This window comes from Nyctibius grandis, chromosome 13, assembly GCF_013368605.1.
Source record: "Nyctibius grandis isolate bNycGra1 chromosome 13, bNycGra1.pri, whole genome shotgun sequence".
In the NCBI taxonomy this organism is placed as follows: domain Eukaryota; kingdom Metazoa; phylum Chordata; class Aves; order Nyctibiiformes; family Nyctibiidae; genus Nyctibius; species Nyctibius grandis.
In genome coordinates this window covers 6,607,240-6,627,923 of record NC_090670.1, presented here as the reverse complement: position 1 = coordinate 6,627,923, position 20,684 = coordinate 6,607,240, and the positions used below count along the sequence as shown (strand labels likewise).

Below are 20,684 nucleotides of genomic sequence, written 5' to 3'. Positions count from 1 at the left end.
ACAGCCATCGGATACGGAGCCCGAGCAGGGACAGAAAACCGAGCTCCCCGTCCTGCCCTTCCCTTACACCCCTGTGAACAGCACTGCACCTAAGAAACCCCACGAGTAGTTCTTGCCCTGGTGCTGGGGAGATGGGAGGAAGGTGAGTGGTTTGGAGAGCGTGGAGCCAGGCCAGACTGCTCCCAGAACCCAACAGTCCCACTCTGGCCTCCACGAGAGACCCAACAAGACAGCCGGAGACATGGCTTTACTCAAACCCTCCTCCCACTTTATTTCAAACATCATAAAATATACACACAGGAAAAAGAAGGAACAGGAGGGGAAAACGTTACGGGGGGAAGGAGAAACCTCTCCCAAAATGCATCGGCTCAGGCAGCCACGGGAAGCAGCTGCCATGGAGCAATGCCTCTGTGCAGGCGGACGGCAGCTCCACCACGAGCCTGCCAGGCCTGTGAGAAGGGAGGGGAGGAGAGTGAGCCCCGGCACGGAGAGAAGCAGCAGAGCAGAGCCCCATCCCGAGCAGTTCCCCAATCTATGGAAGGGAAGGACGCATAGGCCGAAGCCGGGTGAAGGACGTCACCTGTCAGGGTGCCCCCGTGGACTTCTGGATTTGCTCCTTTAGAATAAGGATGCTCTGCCGCTGCTCCGGGGGCAGCATGGCGATCTGGTCGGCTGTCAGCTGCAGAACCTGCATGATCAGGGCTGCCTGTGGGGAGAGGGGGGAATCAGAGACGTGCCCTGCCAGAGCAGCCAGGAAGGGGCTGTCCCCGCCGCAGTAAGGCACGGAGGAAGTGCTGCTCCCAGTGTCTCACCCTTTCCCTTTTGTTCTCTCACCTTCTCGTGATCCTGGGGGGTGACCTGGCTCTGTCCAGGGCTAAAGCCTCCGGGCTGACCAGCTCCTTGGACCCCTGCCCCAGGAATGCCTCCTGTCTGCATGCCTGCCCCTGCCATGTTAGGAACCTGCGGGCACGAGAGAGGGGTTAAGCACCAAGGGGGCTCTGGACTCAGCCATACAAATACAGGAACATAAAGCAGGTGATCAGATGGACAACCCCACAGTCAGCATGAAGAGGGACCGGCTACCCTGCGCTCTACGTGCTCTCCTCTCCCTCCAGCTCCTGCACTCCTGCCTGCGCATCAGGAAGAGCTGGAGAGAGGCCCGAGCCTTGGCTCATCCCCAGCACATGGGCAGTAACTGGGGAGATGGGACAGATGCCTCAAAGCCCTCAGAGAGCCACCGACCCAGGCCTCGTGCTTCTGGAGGTGCTGCTCTGCGGGACGCCCCCCGCTCTAGCTGCTGCAGGACGTGGTTGCATTTCCAGCCCAGACCCAATCTACAAGACACCGTCGGTGCCCAACCAGCCGAGCAGAGACATTGTATATACCTGGCGGGGCCCCTGTGGGCCACTGGCCCCCATGTTAAGTGGCCCAGGACCCTGTATCCCACCAGGCATGGGGCCTCGTGGGTTGGGACCAGGCCCTCGAGGCTCCAGGACCCGGGGCTCCATGACCCTGGCCTCCATGGCCCTGGCTTCCAGCACTCGTGGCTCCAGGACCCGTGGCTCCAGGCCTCGCGCCTCCAGGGCTCGTGCCTCCAACACCCGGGGCTCCAGCCCTCGCGGCTCCAATCCTCGTGGCTCCAGCCCTCGGGGATCTCGTCCGACTGCAGAGGAAAGACAAGGCAAGCTGTTGAAGGGGGCAGCGCCGCAGGGAGCACGGGAGCGAGCCCGCTGCCTCCTTTGCCTGGGGGCTAGCAAACGCCTGGGAGGTGCCGGGCTCGGGGCAGAGGGGACATGCCTGGAGGAAGCCCTTGCCCCGCGGGACTGTCCCTCCTTGCCCTGGGGTCAGTCGTTTCACTGCCCAAACCCCCTTCCTACACCTCGCGCTGGGGCAGCGGGCTCCGCTCTGACTCCTCATCCACACGCTTTAAGCCACCCGTTATTTCATGCCCCCTCTCTCACCTCGAGCATCCATCAAGGGCCCCCGTGGCTCTCCCATCAGTGGTCGGGGTTCTCCCATGGGTCCCCCCCTCATCTCATGGGGGGGGCCACGGCTGTCATGACCAGGCAAATGATGCATAGGGGCTCCCTGGTGGGGCGGCCCAAGGTAACCTCTGACGCAGAGAGACGAGGAGAGCAAAGCAGGAGGAGGAGAAAAAGCGAGAGAGTGTGAATCAGACGCTGGCTTGGCACGGTCTGGGCAGAGCGCTGGGATTGCCCCCGAAGGCGGCCACAGGGGAGGAGGGTACGGCTGGCACAGGGACCGGTGCTGTCGGCCCCACGCCACACGGCTGCTGCCATCACCCCAGGGATGCCCCGTCCCCGGGGAAACGGGCCAGCCCCCACAGTCAGCAGCACACAGGCCTCCGACCTCCCGGAAGGCTGGTGGCATCCCTGTCCTCAGCGAGAGGTCACCCTTGGGCAGGGGACAGTGCCAAGGGCTCCTCTCCTTCCCTCTCCCCTCACCTGGGCTCCACTTCTCCAGTGACTGAGAGCAGGGTCCCTCCGCGAGGGTCATTCGGGGCATCTCCCAAAAGGCCTCGGGGCGGCGGGCCACTAGCAGGTAGAGGTCCACGCTGCATAGGGGCCCTCGGGTCTGGCATGGGCACTGCCAGGGAGACACACAAGAGCTCGTGAGGATCTGCATGACCAGCACCGTGCTGAGACAGTTCCCCCAACGCTCTGGGGGCTGGGGTGCGGCGCGGCCTCACTGCTTCCCGGAGGGGCAGCCCCTCGCACAAGGCCAGAGCGCACCGAAGCCCCTTCCCTGGTTGCTGATTTCATCCCTCTCTTTCTCTCTCTGGCTCTACCTCAGGCTCCTTATGCCACCAAGTGGCCAAACCAAGCGTGGGTGCTTCTGTGGCAATCCCTACAAGCACCGGCATCAACACCCTGCCGACGTGGGGCCAGGAGCAAAGACCTGGCAGGCTCCTGACAGCGAGGTGTCAAAGGGGGCTGGATCCCAGGAGCCTCTCCAAGCAGCCTCTCCTGTCCCACTGGTGGCTCTCTCTGCGCGGTGCTAGCCTGTTCTCTCCTGAGGCCCCGGAGGAAATCCTGCCTCCTCCTAACCCTGCCAGGTTACACAGAGTGAAACACCAGTCCCCGGTCCTGTGCGCAGTGGGGTGAAAGCTGCTCTCTGCACACTCCACAACGAGCTCCATGGGAGGAGGGAGCTGGCGGGTGCTGAGATACCTTGAACGCGTTCGATAGACGCAGGCCTGGCAGGTCCCACGGGCGAGAGCTGCAGGTTCCCTGGACAAGCAGCAGGAAAAGAGGGAGAAGAGCAGACACGTAAATAGTGTATGCACACATGCACTCAGCCTTGGGGACAGTGCTGCCTGCAGGGTCACCTCCGCTCCCTGAAGTCCCCTGGAAAACCTACGGAGAAGACGCTGCGTGCTGCAGGCCTGGCTCTATCAGCCTCTTCGATTAACGCCACCTCTGCACCACAGGCGTGACAGCCAGCCTGGCATGGCTTGCTCACGGCCTGAATGTGCGGGGCAGAAGGACGTCCTGCTGCGAGGATCGGCATTCTGTGGGGCCAAGCTGCGCCCCACAACGCACAGCCAGCCAGCTGCTGCTTCTGCCCCTGCCCGCCGCTTCCCACGGCACTCTCAGCCTTCTGTCTGCTCTCCAAAACCTTCCGGGTGCCAAGAACTACCGGGTCGCTCTCAGGAAGATGGTGCCCACCCCAAAGAAAATGAGTCAGCTGCCCCTAAGTACCTAAGAGCAGAGGATCTCAGAACATGTTTGCCACGTTCCTGAAACAAGGCCTACGATACAAGTCAAGGCAATAGGAGTGTCAACAGCCTGCGTGCCTTATTACTGGGAGAACAGGAACGCCTCGGTGTGCTAACCCCAGCGCGTGGCCTGACGGGGCAGCCACACAAGGTGTGAACCGTAAGGAATCCGGCTCCAGGGCTGGGCTGGACAGACCGTGCCTGCGGAGGAAGAGCCAAGCCATCACTCACCGCGAAACTCCCTGCCAAGCCTCGCACTCACTGTCGCAAGCAAAAGCGAAGGCCCAGCTCCCTCTGCCGGGCACGGTGCGGGGAGATGTGGGCAGACATGGCGGCAGCACAAGCTGCTTCCCAGCGCCCAGGCAGCAAAGGAGCAGGACAGAGACCAGAGAGAAGCAAGCTCTGCCTGCCCACACAAGCACAGGGACAGGCAGGGGCTCACAGAGATGGAAAACACAGGCTCATCCCGCTCAGCGGGGCTCTGAGAGGACCGGCAGCTCTCCTGGCTTCCAGGGCATGTCTGCACTACACAGCGCAGAACAAGCTGGGAGCAAACCAGTGGGTGGGCTGGGACCCTGGAAGCAGGAGAGCTGCTACCACAGCCTTGCGCCCAAGCGAACAAACCCGGGCGCAGCCCAGCGCTGCGGGAGCCGCCCCGGATCCAGGGACGGCAAGGCCGCAGGGAGCTGGCAGGGGCTCTTGGCGCAGCGCTGCTCAGCACCCGCGGCCTGGGCCCTCGCTGGCATGAGGCTCGCGTGACACGCAGCACTAACCCACGTCTGTTTTACCTTGTCCACGCTCCAAGGGGACAGGCCCTCCGCCCGGCATCCCAACCTGCGGCTGCAGCCCACCTGAGAGGGAACAGGCAGAGATCAGATCCCTCCCCGGCCGTCCCTGCACCACTAACCAATTCCTTTGGCCCCAAATACCTCCCGCCTCCCAGGGTTGCACCGGGAGGTTTATTTTTTGGTGTTGGTTCCCACAGAGTTAAGCCAACTCTCTGAACAGCTGCAGGCACAAGCCACAACCACGGCACATGGTACGGGACTACGTGTGCCCTCACAGGGCCAAGCCCTCTGGATAGGGGGAAGGTAGAGGGGGGCTGTCTGCAGGACCCACACAACCAGCGCATCGTTCAGCCAAAATCCACGCACTCACCTCCTGGAGCCATGGGGCCGGGGCCCGGGCCCTGCACAGGGGCTGCCAGCTGTCCTGGGGCCGGCACTCCTCCCGCCATGGGCGGCTGCATCAGAGGGGGAGCACCATTCACGTGCATCCCACCCTACTCAGGAGAGAAACCAGAGCTCAGGGAAGCCCCATCACTCAGGCACGCGCGCCCCAGCTGGCAGAGCTGGAGGGGGCAATGCCCATCTCTTCCCTGCACAGCACGTGCGTCACGTAGGCTCTTACTATGGGCTGTGGCTGGGATGAAGGGGTGTTCTGTGGGTTCAGCTGGGCGTTTGGCCCTGGCCCAGGCCCCGGTCCTGGTCCAGGCCCCGGCCCTGGCACTGGCTGCTGGTTGCCTGGGATCAGAGGAGGAACACTGGTCTGGCGATGCAGGATTTTCTAGGGGAAGAAGCAGAAAGGAGTTCTCTTCCATCCCTCTCCACAACAGGGTGCCGCTGATATCCTACCGACCCTGGATAAGGCAGCAAGGGACAAACCAGTGCAATCTCTGGGTCAACGATCCTCATGACCACCTGGGCCTGCAGCAGGGCGTAAGCCAGCTGTGGGTTCTGAAGCAGCATGTTCCTGGCTTCCTGGGGGCTGTTCTGGACACACAACTGAGAAGATACACGTGGATCAGAGCTCTGGCAAGGTGCGACGGGGGCTGCGAGGGCACGGGCAGTGGTGGTAGAAGCTGTGCTCACGCAGGGAGCGCAGCCCTCCGCTTCACTCACCTTCATCTGCTTCATCAGCTCGAACATCTGCTCGGGCGGCAGGCTGGCTACTGCCCGGCTGATGGACTCGGGGGCATCTTCAGGATTGACAGGGTCCCCGTAGGGTGACTCGATGATGGGCGCCCCTGTGCCCAAGCCTGCAACAGAGTTTGTGACCTCATACGGCAACGTGAACTGGCCTTTTTTAACGGGCTCATCAGAAGGGAAGCACCACGCCGTTACAGGGAAGGGGAGGCAGTAAAAACAGAGAGATCATCTGGGAGAGAAAAGACAGGGCTGAGCCCACGCATCCCTCTGCAAAACTACTTGCTACATCACTTGGAGCACGTCAGCTCCGCAAGGTCTCCTCTTCGCCAGCCTCCCAGAAGAGGCACGCTTTGTAAGGCTGAAAAGGCCCAGGCCCAGCTCTCCACCACAAAATTCAGACTCACTCTTCAGCTCCTCCTTGTTCTTCTCGCTGGCCGCGTTGTCGACGCGCAGGGCCCTCCCGCTGAACTCTCGCCCGTTCAGGTTCCGCATGGCACTGAGGGCCGTCTCCTGGTCTTGGTACTCACAGAAGCCATAACCCTTCGGTTTTCCCGTCTCCCTGTCATACACCAGCCTGCACAGCGAGGAGAGAACCACCACCGCTGAGGGCAGCACAGGCATCGAGCGGCACACAGTGCCCACAGCTCCCTGTTGCTTGGGAGGGGACTATTGGGGTACACCACAGAGGAGCACTGGGGAGCAGAGTGAAGGCACCGGAGTCAGGTCAAGGCGCACAACACTCAGCACTAAGCCAAAGCCAAAAGGCCTCCGGGATCCAGGCTGGTGGGTGTTCCCAAAGCTCTGGTGTCCAGGAAGGCCACCAGCACAAGCGCTCTGCTTTCCATGACCCCATGAAGGCAGCTCCTGGGGGCGCAGGACCAGACTGACTGCTCCTGGAGCTCCCAAGCCCTTAATTAAGAGCTCTTTGAAGCCTAGTGCTAAGCCATGAAAACATTCTGCAGAGCCACAGGGACGGGAGTGTTCTGCACTGCCATCTCTCTGCACGGAGCCTGATCAGGACCCGGGGACTTCTCTGCCCCAGCTCCACGCCAGAGCAGGGCAGCTGCCTCCAGCCTGGAGCCCACGTTTCTCGGGCCGTTGTGCTCTATATCTCCAGGGGACCTCGGCACAGGACCTCAGGGCCTGCACCCCAAGGACGGCTGCCACAGCCTCACAACCCCCCAGAAGCCGCCCTGCTCTGTGCTCCTCCTCCCATGCCCGTCGGAGCGCTGGCTCCGCACCCCGGGCCCTGCACAGCCCCGCGCCACCCGCGGGGCCCGGGCCGCGGTTTGCCCGCGCTGCCCCGGGGAACCGAGGAGGGGGAGGCCGGCAGCCATTCTCACCTAAAGCTGACCACGGGCCCAACCTCTGAGAAAATGTCCTTCAGCTGCTCCTCTGTGGCTTCGTACGGGATATTCCCCACTGCGGGAGAGAGACGGTGGCCGCCGGTCAGCGCGGAGGCCGAGCGCTGCGCGGAGACCGGCCCCGGACGGCGGGAGCGCTCGGCCAGCCCGCCCGTCTTCCCCCGTCCCCGTCCCCCGTCGCGCTCACCGAATACGGAGCGCAAGGAGCGGTCCACGGCGGGGTCTCGCACCGACAGCCCCGCCATCCCGCCGCCCGGGCCTCGCCGCCGCTTCCGGTCCCTCGCCCCACGCCGTCCCCCCGCTTCCGCTTCCGCCCGCGCCCGCAACAAATATGGCGGCGGCGCGGCGGGGGAAAGCGCTCCGCAGGAAACACGGGGCCGCGCCGCTGCCGCCGGCGCGCCGGGCTCGGTAGGAGCCGGGAGCGGGGGTGGGGAGGCCGGGACACTGGGCGGGGGTGCTGGGTCCTTGGGGAGCCCTTCCCGGGACAGCCGGCCGCGAGGTGCCGGCTCTCGGGGCAGCCCCGCGGCCTCAGGGGTACAGTCCGCCGGGTATCGCACCCCCCGCACCCGGGCACCCCGCTGCTAGGGCACCCCGTCCCCTGAGCACCCTGTCCCCGGACACCCCACTCCCAGGGCACCCCATCCTCCTAATCCCCCGGGTCACCCCATCCCCTGGGACACCTCACCCCAGCGTACCACACCCCCAGGCACCCACACCCCGGGCACCCCATCTCCTGGGTACCCCATGGCCAGGCCACCCCATATCAATGGAGACCCCATCCCCAGTCACCCCACGGCAGCACCAGGGCAGCCAGCCCCCCTGCCCCAGGCTGCAGCCGGGGCTCCCGATGTCCCAGCATGGCGGTGCCAGGGACCCCCACTGGCCCTGGCTCCCTCCTGTGCCCTGCCAGCCTGACACCATCTCCTGCCAGCCAGTGATGACCCTCCGCCCTGGCCTTGGCAGGATGGAGGCCGGGGACATCCCGTCCCTGCACTGGCCACGGAGACCGCGTTCGCCCAGCGCCTCAGGTGAGCCTGGGAGGGGGAATGGGAGCCCTGCGGCTGATTCCGACAGGCTGCAGGCAGGGTGTAGGCAGGGCTTGGCGGGGAGAGAGCTCAGAGACCCTGATGGGGGGTCTCTTCCCTGCGGTGGGGTGGGCTGTGGGCTGGAGAGGGCTCCTGACCATGCCTTGGCCTTGCAGGGAGCATTTGGAAGAGAAGCAGCTCCTGGACAGGCGGTACCGGCTGCAGGAGGTGCGGGGGGGCCACGTGGCCTTGCCCGTGCTGGAGGAGAAGCTCGACCAGCTGCGGCTGCCCCAGGAGATACCCTGTGAACTGGTCTGGATCCAGGTTGGGAGAGACCCCTCGCCCTGCCGTGGGGTGGTGGGGTCTCAGCTCCATGGGCCACATCCCTCCCCGCAGGACCCCGTCCCCTCCAGGGCAGCCCGCCGGCGGACGCCCTGCCCAGAAGCTGGCAGGACGAGCTGCGGCGGCTGCTGGGCGAGAGACTGGTCGGAGGAGCTGGAACGTGACGTGCCCCATGCCCTGGCAGAGGCACGGGGACCTGGTCCTGCTGAGCGAGGACAGCTTCAGGGCTGCGCCGTGGGAGAAGCTGGGTAAGGGGGAGCGGGGTCTGCCTGCCCAGGTCCTGCCCGCAGGGCTGCCCTGGCCTTTCCCAAAGCTCCCAGGACGGGTGCGTTGCAGGTCCAGCGCTCTGGGAGACGGTCGCCTCGGCTTTGGGTGCCCGGCGGCTGGCCAGGCGAGGACGGGTATTGCCAGATGGGATGCGGTCCCCCAGTGTCACCCTGCTGCTGGGCCAGGACGGCTGGGTGGAGCACGTGGACAACGGGATCAGGTAGGCAGGAGCTGCGGTGCAGGATGCGGCCGGCACGGGGAAGGGGCTGCCCTCACTGGTCTGGCACTGTCTCCCAGGTACACCTTTGACGTGACCAAGTGCATGTTCTCATCGGGCAACATCACAGAGAAGCTGCGGGTGGCCTCACTGCCCTGCTCTGGGGAGGTCCTGGTGGATCTCTACGCAGGTAATGGGGACAGTGGAGGGGTTTGGCAGGGCAGGCTTGCGGAGGCAGGCAGGGAGCAGTGATGCAGGTACCGATGGCATCCAGGTGGATGGGAAACGTCATTTCCAGCCTGGACTGGAAAAACACCCAGGCTTAGAGCTCCTGCCCTGTCTGTGAGCCCTCAGCTAACCTGGCACTGCTGTCCCCAATGTGTCCCTGTTGCCTTTGGACACTCGGGATGACCTTGCACTCAGGCTTTGCAGAGCACCTGGTGCTGGTCATGGGGATCATTTGGATCCACGGGAAAGATTTGCCCTTGATGTTGTTTCTGAAAAGCTCCCGTAGATGTCCTGAGCCTGTACTGATGTGCTTTCATGCCAAGCTGGCACAACTGACGTGTCCTGTGCTGTGAGATGGCTGGGGAGATCACATCAGGTGGTTTGTGTGGTCTGGAGAGCTGCTTAGGGCAGTTAGTGCTGCCAATTTTTGCCACGCAGAAAGGATTTGGCACTCGCAAAACTGCTCTGGATTAATTAAAATAAATGGTAGTCTGGGCACTTCTGCACTGAGTGGAGGGCAGGGCAGGTCTCGAGCTAGTGGCCAAAGAGTGAAGGTAAAATAAGCTCCTCTGTCAACATTTTTCAAGACAGAGTTTGCTTTTGCAGGGGCGAGCGGGGATGAGTTTCCATTTTCCCTGTGTCTGGGCTTGTTGCGACCTGGAGCAAAGCGGACACGGAGAGTAACCTGCATCCCGCCCTGCCTCTGGGGAGGCGTGTGGACCCCAGCGGGGCCTGGGCCCTGCCCTCAGCCGCTGCCGTCTCTCCTGTCCCCAGGCATCGGCTATTTCACGCTGCCGTACCTGGTTCACGCGGCGGCCGCCTTCGCCCACGCCTGCGAGTGGAACGGCCACGCCGTGGAGGCCCTGCGGAGGAACCTGGCGCTGAATGGCGTGCAGGACCGCTGCCGCGTCCACCACGGGGACAGCCGGCAGGTGAGCGGTGCCACCACGGCCCCCCCGGCCCCGCGCGGGCTCCCCCTCACCTCCCCTCTCCTTGCAGCTGGAGCTGCGGGATGTAGCGGACCGGGTGAACCTGGGGCTGATTCCCAGCTCGGAGGAAGGCTGGCTGGTGGCCTGCCGCGTCCTGAAGAAGGACACAGGAGGGGTTCTCCACATCCACCATAACGTGGAGACTCTCCCCTCAGCGACCCCAGCCCGGGGGGCTGAGCGAGGGTCTCCAGAGGGGGCCGGCTCTGATGGAGAGGCGCAGTGCCCAACGGAGGACAGTGGGAAGGAGACGCTGGGGGCCAGGATGAGACCTGAGTGGCAGAGGTGGGCTGAAGCCACTGCGGCACGGATCCGGGGGCTGCTGGCAGAGCTGCACGGGCGGCCATGGCACACCAGCATCCTGCACATCGAGGAGGTGAAGTCCTATGCGCCCCACGTGCATCACCTCGTGCTGGACCTCGAGTGCCGGCCAACGCTGCCCGCCTAGCTGGCCACGGGCCCCAGTACGGCTCCAGCTCACACGAAATGCTGGCGTTGGAGCTTCGGTGGCCAGGAGATGCTACGGCTGCCCGCTGCCAGCCTGGATGTGCTTTACATCCCCTCGCTCCCAGGTGGTGGCACTGCCCAGCAGTGCCTCCCTGTGCCCAGGGCACCAAGGGACACGCTCCCACGGGACATCCCTCCAGGAGCTGTATCCTGGCCTAGGATGGAGTGAGCTGGGACTGAGTGTACCCCGAGTCCTGCCCCGGCTCTGCCAGTCGCTGCTCCCATCTTGGAACCGTGGTGGCACTTTCAGCCCCACTTTCACACAGGAGAGAGCCCCAGGGCTGAATAAACCTCAGATTCCTGCCGGGCTCCATTTCAGCAAGCTGGGGCAGGCTTTGTCCTTGTGTTTACCAGCATGCTTTTTTATTGTGCTGGAAACAGATCTGTCCATCTCGGTTTCTTCTCACCTTTTTGCAGAAATAAGGATGTTTCCCACCTCTCGTTGGTGTCTAGTTAAAACGCGAACACCGGTGCGAGCGTGGGGGTCCTGCTTGGGGACACCAGGTCCCTGGGCAGTGCATGGAGGGGCTTGGATAGCAAAGCCTCTGCCTGCATCCTCTGCCCTCAATTCTGCCCTCTTGCCTGAGCATCGTGTGTGTGGCAGAGAAACCCCTGCCCGGGCAGGGAGCTCCCATGGGCCCTTTGGTGTCCCCGTGGGTTTTCCCCCTCGTCGGTGTCCCGTCTCCTCCTGCAGCGCTGGGAACCTCTGGCTCTCCCTGTTCTGTAGCGGGGAGCCCTGGGGCGCAGACGAAAGTGTGGGCAGAGCTGTGTCCTCGTGTTCGCTTCGGGGCTGCTCTCAGCTGGCCTCCCACACCGCTCCACCGTCCTGCGTGGTGAGAAGCCATCTCCCCACGGATGGGAGCCCCACGGCTCGTCCTGCTCATGGTTTCCCTAGTGCCTGCGCTGCTGTGGACAGAGCTCGGGGAGCCCGGCTGGGACCGTATCTCTGCCCACGAAGGACAAGGGCAGAGGCTGGAGCCTTGCGGCAGGGTCACCATTGCTGGGAGGACATCACGGCCGTGCTGCTCGGGTCTGAGCCCGTCACCCCGGGCACCCCGGGAGGGCACGTCTGGGCCCGCTGTCCCCAGCAGTGCGGGTGGCTGTAGACTTTGTGCCGGCGTGTGTGTGCTCTTGGGGCGGAGCTGCCTTCCCGGATCGGGCTGCGCGGAAGCACGGCGGGGGGGGCCGGGGCAGAGCGCCCAGCCCCGGGCACCGCGCCGGGCTCTGCCCAGCCGTGCCGGGGCCACAGCTCTAGAGGCGGGGGGGGACCGTACCCGGGGGTCCGGCAGCTCCGGGCACGGCTGCGCCCGGGGGCAGGGGCTGCTGTCCCGGGCTGGGCGGGGCGGGCTCCGCCTCCCGCCTGGGCCGCCCCGTCGGTGCCGCAGGTGCGGCGGGTGCGGCCCCTTTAAGGAGGCGGCACCGCCTTCCTCCCCCCACCCCCTGCTGCTGCCGGGAGGTGCCGGCCGGAGCCGCGGCAGGTACCGGGGGGGTCCGCGGGGTCCGTCCGCTGGCGGCGGGCGGGGGGACGGGGCCGCAGTGTCCCGGGGACCGCCGAAGCCGGTCAGGCGCGTCGTGCCGGCGGCCCCAGTCCCCCCCGGCAGAGAGGAGCGGGTCCGGCCCGCCGCCCCCGGGGCGCGGTGCGGCTGCGGGGACAGGAAGGTCCCTCCCGCCGGGCTCGGCCGCGTCCCGCCGCCGCCCGCGCCCCGGCGCGCCGGTGCCGCCGCCCCGGGCGGGCGCAGACCCCCGAGGGGTGCCCCGGGAGCGCGGCTGTGCCCGGCCCCGTCGGGGCTGGAGCTGCTGCGGCCGCCCGGGCTCCGGCTGTCGGTGTCTTCGGGCCGGATCCTGCTCCGGCTGCGCGCCCGCACCCCGGCTTCTGTGCGGGGGGAGCGGCTTGCCGAGCCCGGCCTTCGTGGGTGCAGCAGCCTGGAGCAGCTCCTTCCCCCCGGGGGTGCCCGGGGGTGCTGGGCGTCAGCGCCGGTCCCACGGAGCCGGCTGCGGTCGGCGGGGCTGGCAGGCGGCCGAGAGCCCGGCCCGCGGAGCGCCGTGCCCTGGGCAGAGCCGCGGGGGCGGCTGGCGGGGCCCTGGGGTACCTCGGGTGCGGTGATCCGGGCTGGGGGGGGCGGCTGGTCCGGCCTCGGGGGCAAGCGGGGCGTACCCGGCGGAGCTGGGCTGGTGTGGGGCGGCGAGCCCGGGACGGGGCTGTGCTGAGCCTGGATAAGGGCTGCACTGAGCGCCTGCTCGCTCACAGCACCGACGTGTCCGAGGGCGAGCGATCCTGGGCGGAGCAATGTCGGAGGCCGTGGATCTGTCCTTCTTGTCGGACGTGGAGAGGGATCTGATCCTGCAGGTCCTGCAGCGTGACGAGGAGCTCCGCAAAGCGGAGGAGAGGAGAATCAGGTGGGTGCTGGTTTCCCTGCTTTGCTTCAGAAACAGCTGGAGGGGTGAGGGTGCGGGCGGTGGTCCCGGCGCGGCTCTGACGGCTCCTGGTGTTGGGGTCCGAGCAGGCGCCTGAAGAACGAGCTGCTGGAGATCCGGCGCAAGGGAGCCAAGCGGGGCAGCCAGCGGTACAGCGAGCGGACGTGCGCCCGCTGCCAGCAGAGCCTGGGCCGTGTCAGCCCCAAGGCCAACACCTGCCGGGGCTGCAACCACTTGGTGTGCCGGGACTGCCGCTCCTACGGCCCCAATAGCTCCTGGCGCTGCAAAGTCTGCACCAAGGAGGCGTGAGTACCCAGGGCCAAGTGGCAGGGACCTTCTGCGTGCTTCTCCGGACCCCTTCCTCCTCCTGGTCACCCCAGCTTGATGCCCCATGGCCAACCTTTCCTAGCCCAACTGGTCCTCTCCAGCGTAGGGCAGCTATCTCTGCTGTCACTCCCCAGGGTGGGCACCCATGGTTGGGTGATGGAGAACTGGGTTGTGCCCTGCTCTTGGGTCTCCTTCATGCCCACCCTGTTCCTTTCCCGCTCTGACTTTACTCCATCATATCCCCATGCCCCTCGCGCAGCCTGTGTTTCAGGCACCCCAGGTTTCTTCCCTCTCGGCCTCCCCTGTCCTACAAACCCTGTCTTGCTCCCATGTTTGCTGGGGATGTAGCTGGGCCAGTCATCTGCCCAGTGCATCGTCTCTGCCCAGCCACCTGCCGAACCTGCCCATGGTACCCGTGCTCTCCTTGGCTGTGGAAGCAGTAAGGGTGGCAGTGGGGCACAGGGAGCAGCCCCTCATTGTCCCCCCCTGCCCTTCAGTGAGCTGAAGAAGGCGACGGGTGACTGGTTCTACGACCAGAGGGTCAACCGCTTCGCCAACCGGCTGGGCAGCGACATGGTGCGGCTGTCCCTGCGGCACAGGTCGGCAGGTAAGGGTGCCGCAGTGATGCCTTCTCCTGCAGCCCGGCCCTCCGGGGTGCTCCGGCTTTCCCTGGTGTGCCTCTGCCCAGCACGGAGTTGGCTGGGAGCAGCCCCTGCTCCTCCTGATGCCTCTCTCCTTCCAGCCAGCAAAAGAGAGACCATGGGACAAACCCTCCTCCAGAAAGCCCAGCTTGGTGAGCCCAAAAGCTCCTCTGCAGCTCGGCAGCAGAGCCCCTCAGCACCCCGGGAGGGGCCCAGGTGAGGATCCCTGCCGGCTCCCCGGCTCTGCGTGCCAGCCCTCACCTGCTGCGGGGCTGGGAGGGATGCTGGGCCCTGCTTGGATCACTGGTGGCGCAGAAGCTCTCTCTCAGACCAGCCTCCTCACCGAACAGGACATACCTGTGGTTTTGTTTGTCTGCAGTTTGTTTCCGGATGCCTCAGACCCTCGGGATGGCAAAAGTGACACAGAGTCCATGGAAAACATGAGTCTGGATGGCTACAGACCTAGTCCCGGTGGCGTGAGGGGCAGGTGAGGGGCTCCTGGGGCAGGTTGTGCATGGCCAGGCTGGCCTGGCAGAGGATGAGGACCTTTGTCTGAAGTGTCTTTTTCTCTGTTCAACTTCTTGGTCTAGTGAGGGGGAGCTGGTTCCTCCGGCTGGGCTGAAACCTGGCCCTGGGCAGGCTGGGCTGCTCCGGGGAGCTTGTGGGGAGACGGTGCTTCCTGGCCAGCACTTGCTCTCCTGGCTGTGCCCTTGGCCTGGGACAGACCTTCCTGTGTCCTCTGCAGGAGTAACTCCCTGGAGAGAGCTGCTCCTCTCAAAGATGGAAAGCAAGTTGCTGTGCCAGCAGGACCCGCTGCCTCCAGCCTGACCCTCCCTCTCCGCTCCAAAAACACCCTCTCCGACGGGCGGGTGCGTGCCGTGGCTCCGGCCGGCTCACCCTGCCCTGGGGCGCGGGGCTGGGAGCCCTGTGTGGTGCCCAGCTCTGCCCTGCTCTGACGGGACCCTTCCTGCCCAGGATGCCGCCGTGGGGAGCCGCCGCAGCGCCTTGGCCCACGAGCATGAAACAATGTTCAAGAAGAACCCCCGGCGGGTGGTGAGGCCCGCAGGTGAGAGCTGCTATGGGTGCAGGGGGGTTTGGGTGCTGACATGGCAGGGGGTGGGTGGCTGCTTCTCCCTGGGCTGCGGTGGGCTTTCAGTGCGGGAGGGAGAGGCTGGGGCAGCCCCTTGCAGCGAGTCCCGCACCGTGCCCCCGCCTGCTGCCTCACCGTCTCTCGTGCAGACTACACCAAGTCGGTGATCGACCTGCGCCCGGAGGACTGCGTGGGGGAAGGCGGCTCTTTGGGGGACAGGAGCAAGTCGGTCCCAGGCCTCAACACAGAGCTGGTGAGACCCTTGGTGTGCGGCAGAGCTGGCTGCCTGGCCGGCCGTGCCCTGCCGCTCCCCACGCAGGCGGCTTGTCCCTCTCCTTGCAGGAGGAGGAGGAGGAGGACATCGATAACCTGGTGGAGATCCATCGGCAGAGGGTGGCCCGGGGCAGCATGCGCAGCGGCACCTCCTCGGTGAGTCCCCATGGCACGGCCGTGCTCTGCTCCACGGGAAGAACTGGTGGAGAAGGGCAGCACCGACAGGTTGGGTGGGAGGGGAGGCAGGGCGGGCAGCTCCTGGGGCAAGGGGGCAAGAGCCTGGGGTGTGGGGGCTTCCTCCCCTTGAAGGGAATCGAAACGTGGAGACCCAGCTCTCTTGCAGGGAGCCTGCGCGCGGCGGGGTGGCACTTGGTGGCCATCGCCAGCCACGGAGGGGCTGTGCGGAGGAGGCGTGGGGAGCAGCCTTGCTGAGGATGAAGAGGGACCCACCAAGCGCTGCTGCCCGGCTCACCCCCGCCGTGTCTTCCAGAGCACGCTGGGGAGCATGGTCAGCATTTACAGCGAGGCCGGCGACTTCGGCAGCGTTGCGGTCACCGGGGGAATCTCCTTCTCCCTGAGCTATGAGCAGAAGACGCAGACCTTGTTCATCCACGTGAAGGAGTGTCGCCAGCTGGCCTACGGGGACGAGGGCAAGAAGCGCTCCAACCCGTGAGAGCTGGGGGGGACGGTGGCCGGTGGCACCGCTGGCGGTGCTCAGCTGGGGTGCGGGGTACCCACCAGAGAGGGGAGCTGTAAGTGGGGGGGTCTTGGTGAGGCAGGAGGTCTGGGGTTGTCCTGGGGGCCTAGGGGGGTGACGGGGGTTGGTTGTGGGGAGACCCTGGTGAAATGCTGCCTGCTGCTCCCTTCAGGTACGTGAAGACCTACCTCCTGCCGGACAAATCCCGCCAAGGGAAACGCAAGACGACCATCAAACGCAACACCATCAACCCCCTGTACAACGAGCTGCTGAAGGTGAGCGGGGATGGGCTGGGGCACAGCCCGCTCCCTGCTGCGGGGCCGGGCAGGCACCTGGCCCTGGGCGTGCTTCTGGAACAAGCCAGGGGACGGATGGGCTCCCAACCCTGAGGCGGGGGCTCTGCAGAGGACCCGTGTCCAGACACTGCACCCTGAAAGCTGGAAAAACCCGCTCCCAGGCTGGGTCTGTGCTCTGATGTGGCTGTGGTGTCATCCCTGGGTGCCATGGTGGGGTGGAGGCACAGCTGGAGATGTGAACGTGTGTCCTGGCTCCTGTGGCATCCCCCAGAGCCAGGGGCCTTCTGCTTACCCCCAAACATTGCTTTCCTGTGAAGAAGGCTCCTGGGCCATCGCAGGCAGGTTACAGTGGTGGGAGAGCAGGCAGCACGTCTGCTGAGGCAGAGATAAGGCAGTTCTGGGCCCCAGGGCAGAAGCATTTGGCACTGCCCTTCAGGGTCCCTGCTGCGGCCACCGCAGCGTGGTGGGAAGGGCTGGCTCCGTCCCCGAGCCCAGCAGCACACCGCTGAGGCCAGGCACTCTCTGGACAGGAGGGATGTGGGAACTGAGGTTGGGTTTCCAGGCTACACAGCCCCGGGTGTGCTGAGGTCTGACCACCTGCAGCTCGGTGGGCTGGCAGAGCTTCGCTTGTGGTGGGATGGGGTGGGGTGGCTGGGTGCCATGAGTCCTGGTCCTGGCTCTGCACGGGCTCTGAGGATCGCTTGCCTGGAGAGCACAGGCTCCTGCACCACTGCCCCAGGACTTCGAGGTTTCAGCAGGCTTGGAAAGGAAGACGAACAGTCTCCTGCGCGCATACATTGCTCCTCAAACCTGTCTCCTCTCTGGCTTGAGAGCTGTGGCTGACGGCGTATGCCAAGCCTGTCCCCTGCCTGACGCTGCCTGCTCACTGGTGGTTTTCCCACCTCTCTTCCTAGTACGAGATTAACAAGTCCCTCCTGCTTGCAAGGACGCTGCAGTTCTCTGTCTGGCACCACGATCGCTTTGGTCGAAACACGTTCCTGGGGGAGGCGGAGGTCCCGCTGGACGCCTGGAACTTCGAGAGCCACCTGGAAGAGTTTCTGCCCCTGCACGGCAAGGTGCTGGCCCTGCCACCCCAGCCCTGCTGCCCGCAGCAGCCTGGCCCTGTCCCGGGGGGTGGCCCTCAGTGGGTGGAGGGGTGCAGACCTCGGCCGAGAGCTGCCAAAAGGGTTGCCCCAAATCAGATCTTGGAGAAATTAAGACCCCGGAGCACATAGCAGGGGTAAAAAAGGGCAGATCTGCCTTCAGCCTAGCTTCCTTCCTCCTCCTCCTCCTCAGTCTATCTGCTGTGGGATGCAGGGGGATGTCTCCGCCCCGTCAGGTATTTTCGTTCTGCTTGCTTGATTGCTCCAAGGGTGCAGCAATTCGCAGCTCCCTGCCCCGGCTGAGAGGAATCGGAGCCAACTTCAGGGAAACAAATGAGGGAAATTGGCCAGGACATCCTGCTGCGGGCTGCAGGGCTGTGCAGGGAGGGCCTTCGTGCAGCTCGATGGCAACAGCAGATGCTGCTGCTGGACTTGAGTCTGGTTCTCTTGACTAGCTTGTACTGTGGGCTCAGCCCTTGGTGTTGCTGGGGCTCGAGCAGCTTGTGGAGACCTTGAAACAGGGTTTCCTAAGGGAGGTGGTTGAGGCAAAATAGTATCCCTTTGGGATCCCAAAGGAGAGCTGGTCTGAGTCTGACCCGGTGATGCTGGGGAGGCACTGCAGGCATTTCTGTTGGCTAAACCACCTCGAGGAGAAGCCAAGCCCTTTGGCTCAGCGTGGGAGGTGCTGCGGACAGACTGGGCCGTCACCGTGTCTGCTTTGGCCTCTCTAGCACTGTTTGGTAATCCGTGTCTCTCTGCAGATTGGGGCGGATGCTGCTGGTCTCGCCCAGTACAAGGGGGAGCTGGTCGTCTCCATGAAGTACATCCCGTCTTCCAAGCACCCTGGGGCTGGGAAATGGCAGAAGGGTGAGTGCTGGAGCTCCAGGATCTCTGTGGAGCCTGGGGGACCTGCTCATGGCCAGGCAAGCTGGGTCCGGGTGGGTTTCTTGGGTGGTGCCACTGCAGCCTTCTCCTCTGCAACGCCTGCAAGGCTGCTCTGGGTCGGGGCAGACCTGGCTGCCCTCAGGCTGGCCGAGTGGTCCCAGTGCTCTCCTGGGGCTGGACCATCATGGAGCTCCACCCATGTGGAGCAGTTGTCTGCTGTAACCTCAGCAGGCAGGGCCAGTAAGGGAGGAGGTGGGAGGAAATACCAGCTGGGGGTCTGTACCTGCCTCTGTGATGAAGGCTGTTCAGCAGGACCCTTTCAGGAGTCAGCGGTGCTGGAAATTAAGGGTGATTAATTCTTGCTGTGTTGGGTTTTTCCCAGGCAAAACGGGGGAAGGCGGTGAGCTCCAGGTCTGGATCAAAGAAGCCAAGAACCTCACGGCTGCCAAATCTGGGGGGACATCAGACAGCTTTGTCAAGGGGTGAGTGTGGGTCTTGGGTGGGGGGTCAAAGAAGGCACTGTCCTCCCTGGCTGCATCCCAGAGCGCCCTTGGGGAGGGACGGGTCTCTCCGCTGGCTGCCCCATGCTGCCTGCGTTGGTACCCCAAAAGTCACCATCTACCCATCTCTGTCTGGAGACGAGATGCTCCTGGTAGCAAACACTCTCCTGGGTTTTGGCCAGCTGAGAGGTCACACTGAGAGGCTGCATGCAGGGTATGGCTCCAGCTGCCATCAAATTGTGTTCCCAATTTGTCTTACCAAGCCACTGAGCAGCGTGGCTGGGGACAAGCAGGCTCTGGTCCTTGCCCTCTCCCCTCCTTAGACCACCTGCAGTCTGCTGAGCTGCTTCTCAGGAGTGGGGGGAGAGATCCAGCCCCTTGCACACCATCGTGGCTCTTCTTGGGCCATGGCAGGGAAGGTGGGCTCCAGACCAGGTCCTGGGGTGCTGAGGTGCAGAAGGCAGTTGCACGTGTGCTGCTAACCCAAGGGGCTGCTTCCCCCAGCTACCTCCTGCCACACAAAAACAAAGCCTCCAAGAGGAAGACACCTGTGGTGAAGAAGACCCTGAACCCTCATTACAACCACACCTTTGTCTACAACGGCGTCAACGCCGAGGACCTGCAGCACATCTGCCTGGAGCTGACAGTCTGGGACCGGGAGCCGTTGTCCAGCAATGACTTCCTCGGAGGTGTCCGTCTGGGGGTGGGCAACGGTGAGGAGCCCTGCGGTCCCCTCAAACCCTGGGGACAAGCAGCCTTGCTTGGGGCTGCCTCACTGCGGGCAGGAGGCTGCTCCAGCAGTAACTTCTGCCCACGTCCATCCTTTCTCCCAGGCGTGAGCTACGGGCAGGCTGTGGACTGGATGGACTCCACGGGCGAGGAGCTGAACCTGTGGCAGAAGATGTGCCAGTACCCAGGCTCGTGGGCGGAGGGGACGCTCCAGCTGCGCTCCACCATGGCCAGGCGGCGGCCGTAGGCTGTGGCACTGGCACCGGGACGCGGCCGAGGGCTGGCACCGCTGCTGGGGAGCCGCTCTTGCCACACGGCCCCGTGAGGCTGCCACGCTTGGTTATTTTATTTGCTTATACTTTAATAAACATGACCCTCTCCAAACAGGCTTGGGCAGAAAGTCTCCTTGGCCTAGCTTTGGTTAAAGGGTTTTCCTTTTGTCTTACCCTTCGCATCCAACGTCAGGCTGGAGCCCTTGTGGATCCTCCCTTCTTCCCCCTCCAGGCAAAATGCTTTGAAGTGTTGTTGGCTTTTTTCTTCTTTCCATTCTTCTTCTCTTTCACAGCCTGCTCCCTCCTCATCTTCCCCACCCTCCTCCCGCAGAATGGCCGTGCCCAGCCCAGCCTGAGCCCTGGCTGTGGGTCTGGGATGGAGCCGTGTGGGGTCAGCCTCAGGGGCTGCTGACAGCGGTCCCCAGGAAGGACGCGTTTCCCGGGCAGAAGGTGTATCACAGAGGCCAGCACCGACTTTTATACAAATTTATTTATTTTGAGTTAATATTCTACTGCCAAAACAGTTCCCAGGAAGGGTTGCCCCATGGCTGGTGCAAGGGGAAGCAGGCGGCAGGGTGGGATGGGATAGGCTGCAGGCTGGCTGGTGGCTGCCGCTGGCTTTGCTGAGCGGGGGGGCCGTTGGCTTTTGCTAAAGGCCTTCTGGCAGCAGCGCCTGCCTGCAGGGCTGGCCCCAGGTGGGGACAGAGTGGGTTCAGGTTGTGCACGGGGTGAGGACGGCTGCAGGGAGGGTGAAGATGCTGCCCTAGAGGCTGTGGTCCTGCCTGCCCTGTCCCCTCTGCTCTGGCAGCCCAGTGTCTGGCTCCCCGTCTCCCCCCTGCCCCGGGGTGTAAGC

The 20,684-nt window shown here is 64.5% G+C and overlaps 3 protein-coding genes across 6 annotated transcripts; 2 read left to right on the top strand and 1 right to left on the bottom strand.

Annotated features, from left to right (window-relative positions):
* Positions 1-246: 246 nt before the first annotated feature.
* CSTF2 (cleavage stimulation factor subunit 2) lies at positions 247-7,336 on the bottom strand. 4 transcript variants are annotated; one of them, XM_068411880.1, is made up of 15 exons: positions 7,219-7,336; positions 7,011-7,089; positions 6,072-6,241; positions 5,641-5,777; positions 5,404-5,523; positions 5,150-5,305; positions 4,898-5,021; positions 4,528-4,590; positions 3,192-3,251; positions 2,466-2,607; positions 1,962-2,113; positions 1,386-1,663; positions 835-960; positions 581-706; positions 247-449 (listed from the first exon to the last, which is right to left on the bottom strand). In XM_068411880.1, the coding sequence occupies exons 1-14, from the start codon at positions 7,274-7,276 to the stop codon at positions 584-586; spliced, it is 1,788 nt and encodes a 595-aa protein (XP_068267981.1). In that variant the 5' UTR covers positions 7,277-7,336; the 3' UTR covers positions 247-449; positions 581-583. The 4 variants fall into 4 exon arrangements, with proteins under 4 accessions (XP_068267981.1, XP_068267980.1, XP_068267982.1 ...); XM_068411879.1 differs by having other exon boundaries at positions 247-706; XM_068411881.1 differs by lacking the exon at positions 3,192-3,251 and having other exon boundaries at positions 247-706.
* On the top strand, positions 7,316-11,032 carry TRMT12 (tRNA methyltransferase 12 homolog; the record flags this gene model as incomplete). The annotated part of the gene is given in 9 exon segments (XM_068412134.1): positions 7,316-7,439; positions 7,963-8,059; positions 8,233-8,380; positions 8,453-8,575; positions 8,577-8,646; positions 8,735-8,885; positions 8,963-9,072; positions 9,885-10,042; positions 10,110-11,032. Coding segments are annotated over 9 exon segments (1,416 nt in total), but the record flags the coding sequence as incomplete, so codon positions are not given.
* Positions 11,033-12,755: 1,723 nt separating this feature from the next.
* Positions 12,756-19,930, top strand: SYTL4 (synaptotagmin like 4). The gene is made up of 16 exons (XM_068411848.1): positions 12,756-13,000; positions 13,108-13,323; positions 13,843-13,952; positions 14,088-14,202; positions 14,366-14,473; positions 14,732-14,855; positions 14,962-15,052; positions 15,226-15,329; positions 15,419-15,505; positions 15,840-16,018; positions 16,219-16,321; positions 17,257-17,418; positions 18,207-18,312; positions 18,713-18,812; positions 19,335-19,543; positions 19,664-19,930. The coding sequence occupies exons 1-16, from the start codon at positions 12,891-12,893 to the stop codon at positions 19,804-19,806; spliced, it is 2,067 nt and encodes a 688-aa protein (XP_068267949.1). The 5' UTR covers positions 12,756-12,890; the 3' UTR covers positions 19,807-19,930.
* The last annotated feature ends 754 nt before the right edge of the window (positions 19,931-20,684 follow it).